The 4,986-nt window shown below is 35.1% G+C and overlaps 1 protein-coding gene across 1 annotated transcript; it reads left to right on the plus strand.

Annotated features, from left to right (window-relative positions):
• Positions 1-1,523: 1,523 nt before the first annotated feature.
• Positions 1,524-4,683, plus strand: LOC132269064 (F-box/FBD/LRR-repeat protein At5g22660-like). Its single transcript, XM_059770074.1, has 5 exons — positions 1,524-1,652; positions 1,761-1,860; positions 2,236-3,081; positions 3,165-3,308; positions 4,145-4,683. Exons 2-5 carry the CDS (start codon positions 1,819-1,821, stop codon positions 4,466-4,468), a joined length of 1,356 nt encoding a protein of 451 aa, XP_059626057.1. The 5' UTR covers positions 1,524-1,652; positions 1,761-1,818; the 3' UTR covers positions 4,469-4,683.
• Positions 4,684-4,986: the final 303 nt, after the last annotated feature.

A 4,986-nucleotide genomic window follows, 5' to 3' on the forward strand; every position in this document is an offset into this window, starting at 1 on the left:
GAGATCGATCAAACTGAGGCTGGATAGATCCAACTGGCTGAGCTTTTTGGAAAAAGACAAATCCGAGATATTTTGGGAGATATTTTTGGGAAAAGGACAAAAGGTGGTTAGTGGGTCGACAGTTATGGATAGGATCAATCATTTGAATAAGGACAAAAGTGTTCGATCGATCGAAGGATGGTGTTGGATCGATCGAACTTTTGGAACTTTATGCTTTTCGGTCAAGGCTTGAATCTATCTTGAAGTGCTGAGATCGATCATTGTTCGATCGATCAAACCTTGACTTTGGATCGATCGAACTTGCTGTTTTGCTTCTTTCTTCCTCCACTTTGCTCCTTTCTTTGTTTAATCTCAGAATTGCTTCAATTAAGCTCTTATTTGGCTGAGTTAGCTTATTTTTGGGATAAGTGGCTGAAAATGAAAATAATACGAGATCAATCTAAAACGGTAAAGTAAGATAGATAAAGGTACTAGAATGCCTAAGCTTAAAGGGTTTAAATACGCACTTTTTAATACTCATCACGCCCCCGTTGCCATCCCTGTATAATACGCCTCATTTAGGGGTGAACATTGGGAAGGACAGGGCACTTAATAATTACTGTACAATTATGAAAGCCTGACATGATTTGAACTCAAGCCTATACAATACTAGCCAGCCAAGGCCCAAACTATAGGACGTACTAACTGAAGCCAAGCCCACCCATATGACTATAATTTATTCTAAATAATACTCATATATACTCATAAAAACTGAAGCCAAGCCCACCCATATGACTATAATTTATTCTAAATAATACTCATATATACTCATAAAATAATCTTTTTTACATTCAATTTTGTCCTCCTTGAATGAAAAGACAAATAGCGAATTGAAAATTTGAAATTAATTGTCCCTTTGCAGGACATTAAATAATTGAAATTAATTGGATTCTAATTTGCTTTAGAAACTATTAGGGGTGAGCAAATAATTTATATATATACGAATACGATTCGATTTGATCCAATTCAATCAGCACATTATATTTATATGTTAGTGTGACATATTAAAAATAGTTAAAAAAATTAAATAGGTAAATCAACATTTCAATGTGTCAATTGATAAGTCATTCATAAGTCAATGAGCAATAAGGTATTTTTATCTTCTGTCAAAGATAGTTGGGGTGATTGTTTAATTTTGTAAACTTAAGAGTATCGTCCAAACAGTGTTGCAATTTACCCTAATAATGATATCTAACATAAAAATAAAAAACTTAGGGATTCTTTTTATTAAACTTAGGGGGTCTTATCTCAATTTTTCTTAGAGCTAGGCTTTAATTTATAATTTATAAGACTAATCAATGTCTCAATGGAATGTGAGTTTGACCCGCCCTTGACTCCACTTGCTTCTGACCCCCCATGTGCCGTTTTACGACCACTTTCTATCAATAGGTCGGTTGCAAAACTGATGGGCTAAGCCCACTCACGTTGGGCTGGTTAATTTTTATTTATTTTTTATCTAAGCGCGTGAAACAGATTGGTGTATATTTACCATCATTCCATCGTCCAAATTCTATATGTTCCTTCGTGCCGAAGGATTTGGAAATATTTCTTCTAGTCATTACGATCACAACAATCTGCTTCGACACTCCGCGCAGCCTCCGCTATCGCCTCAGGTGACAAGATCTGCTTAGTAATATATACACACACACACACACACACATACTTTCTGTGTCATATATTCTCATTGTAGATTGATAGTAATTTTTTGAACAATTCCTCAGTGGGTGTTCAAAGTTTTTACGAAGTTGAAGACTTGGCTAAAGGGTTTTTGGTTACACAATGAAACAAAGACGACTGAACTCCAAATTTGCACTTAGGAAGGTAAATATTTTTTTCCCTTTAAGCAATTTGAAATTTTTTTTGAATCTTTTCCATATAATAATAATCATAAAGCTTTCTTTTTTCTTAATCGTCAATTTCTCCGCTAAATTATTATGTGTGATGAATTATTGTGTGTTTGCGTGGTTGTTTTCTCCTTATTCGTTTTACCTAATTTATCATGTCTGTGTTCAATTCAATTTTATTAATTTATACTGACTGTCCTCACTATGTTATGTGGTTTGCAATAATCAGTGTAAAGAGAGGAGTTGTTTTCTCCTTATTTGTTATCACCTAATTTCTCATGTTTGTGGTCAATTCAATTTTATTAATTTATACTAATTATCCTCACTATGTTATTTGGTTTGCAATAATCAGTGTAAAGGGAGGAGTAATCACTCTGAAGATCGGATCAGTCAGTTGCCGGATGAAATTCTTATTTGCATCCTCTCTTGCTTGCCAATGAAAGAGGCGGCAAGAACTAGTGTAGTCTCAAGTAGATGGAAAGAGTTGTGGACATATACAACTGGTACTTTTAATTTTGAGGCTTTGAAGTTATTGCGGAAACTTCGAAGGAAAGGAAATTGGAAAATATTAGGGGTGGAGAGGGCTAACTATATAAGTTGGGTGAATCGGGTCTTGAACTCACACAAGGGTGCAACCCTGGATGAATTCAGAATTCACTTTGATTTGGATTCTAGTTCTACATCTGATATTGATAATTGGGTTCACTTTGCAATGGAGAAGAGAGTTCAAAGGCTTGAGTTGAATCTTAAACGATTACATAGTAATATTCCGGAAGGGCATTACAATTTATCATCTATGCGGTCCCTGGATTTTTCGAGACTTGAATCACTAACTGCAATCCGTTTCACGTATGTGGATGTGACTGCAGAATGCCTTGAATGTTTTTTATCAAGCTGTCCATTTCTTGAAGAAGTATCTGTTGATAACTCGGCTTGTCTAGTCAATGTTAAAGTTTATGGTCAATCGCTCAAGCATTTGAAAATAGCGTACTGTTGGTTTTTGGAAGACATTGAGATTTCTGCGAAAAGTCTGGTGTCACTTGAATATTTTGGTCACCAAATAAACTTGTGTTTCAAGAGTGCATGCCATCTTTCTAAACTAAACCTGGGGGGTCAGTTTTGCAAGTTTATGAAATTTTCCCAGTTTTCAAGCTATACCTCTCAGCTGCAGACACTTGTATTGAAGTTGGATTACGAGGTTAGTATCTAACTTACCTCTCTTTTGTGCCTTCTCTTATTCTTCAAGGTTTTCTGACACATTTCGTTATTTGGACTCTTCAGGTATTTGATAACTTCCCCAAATTTCCTGAATTAAGGAATCTAAAGCATTTGACATTGAAGGTGTATCCATACCGTATCAGGAGCTTCCTTCCTTGCATTTCTCTCATAGAGGCAGCTCCTTGTTTGTATAGATTTTGTCTCGAGGTTAGTGCTCTTACCTTCTGGTTTACAATATGTGCATCATATTCTATCCTGGAATCTTATGTTTTATGTTATTTTAGGTGATTACTAAGTAATTTTAACTTGTAATGGCATTCATACTACATCATCGCTCTCTTTTTCTTTTTTCCCTCTAGATATGTATGATTTGCTTTACAAAATTTCTGAGACCTATAGATAAGATTCATATCTTACATAAATTTACCTAATATCAAAAGAATTTGAGAACAGTGGTGCACTGTGCATCTAGTTTGTTTTCATTGATTTTGTAGCTTAGGCTTAGCATCGGCCATTGGAGGTGTTTTTTAATATATATATATATGTGTGTGTGTGTGTGTGTGTGTGTATATATTTTAAAATTTGATGAGAAGACAATATATTCCTACATTGCCTTCCAATTTCTATTATTTTGATGTTCAATGTTAATCTGCATCTCTCTCCTTCAAGGAAAGTTTGTGAAAAAATTCTTTATTTCTTTGCCTCATACGTGTGAATTAATGATTACCAATGTGTGATGTATGAACTAGATGCTATTATAGAGGCAATAAGTTATACATCAGCTCTTAGATGGAACCGATGTTAGAGGTATTAATACATAAGATGACAGTCCTTTGTGGACTAGGCTACTTAAAAGAAGATGTTAACTTTCAGTAGACTAATACTTTTGATTCATTTTGTTTGTGGCTAATAGATTAAGTGCATTGATTTAGGTCTTAGCTTTAACCAGTTTGATCATCATTCCATTTTCATTGTTTGGAATCAAAAGTCAATTTCATTGTTCTAACAAAATTGAATTAATAATCGGACCATTGGTGTGGCAGGTTTTTTATGGGAATATTGATTGTCCTGGCCGCTACTCTTTGCAAGGGAAGGTGGTACAAGGAAGGGCTGAGAAACGTCTGCTCAAATGTCCCAAGGTGGTAGAATTGGTTGGATTTACTGGCTGTGAGGTTGATGTTGAGCTCGCCATGTACTTATTTGAGAATTTTGTCTCGCTAGAGAAGATAAATATTGATACACGCCCACCGTATTTGATAGGAGCTGAAAATGAGAATGTGGAAGATGAGAATCGACTAGCGGCGAAAATGTGTGCTATGGGACTGCAATCAAAATTACCTCGAGGGGTTGAACTAATGATAATATGAAGATTTTGTGGAGGGCTGCCCATGTAACATTAGATGGCAATTTGTGCTTTGTAATATTTAATTAAAGATGTAATGCTACAATGTCTGGGTTTAAAATAGAGGACAGGCCCCTCTTTTAACTGTTGTGATGTTGTATGGTGGAAAAATGATGAGAAGTTGTTATAACTTGTATATCATGTGTAATAAAGTATTTGAAAAATCATTTTTCATTTAAATAGGTAAGCAACTCGCACACTTTGTGTTCCTAGTGTGACTTGAAGCCCTCAGCCTTGAAGAGATACCACCCAAGTTAGGATCTGGTGGTGTAAGAATATAATTTTTCACAGTTGCAGCATTTTTCTATTTGCATTATGATTTTCCATTCCCATTTGTCTTACAGGTTCATGGAGATGGTTTGATGATTCTATGTTGGATTGCTGTGAACCTTTGTCAAAGGTTAAAATTGGAGGCATTTCATTCTGGCAAACTTGCTAAATTTGAAGCTTTTCGGACAAATGAAAACACTATTCGATGATTTA

This window comes from Cornus florida, unplaced genomic scaffold, assembly GCF_030987335.1.
Source record: "Cornus florida cultivar Cherokee Brave unplaced genomic scaffold, ASM3098733v1 CherokeeBrave_3.0.0_Hap2_Chr08, whole genome shotgun sequence".
NCBI lineage: Eukaryota > Viridiplantae > Streptophyta > Magnoliopsida > Cornales > Cornaceae > Cornus > Cornus florida.

Excerpts from the sequence above, each read along its gene's own strand:
- LOC132269064 (XM_059770074.1), top strand. The coding sequence starts at position 1,819 with ATGAAACAAAGACGACTGAACTCCAAATTTGCACTTAGGAAG. Across the intron at positions 3,082-3,164 it reads TATTGAAGTTGGATTACGAG|GTATTTGATAACTTCCCCAA; the intron begins GTTAGTATCTAA and ends TGGACTCTTCAG. Across the intron at positions 3,309-4,144 it reads TGTATAGATTTTGTCTCGAG|GTTTTTTATGGGAATATTGA; the intron begins GTTAGTGCTCTT and ends TTGGTGTGGCAG.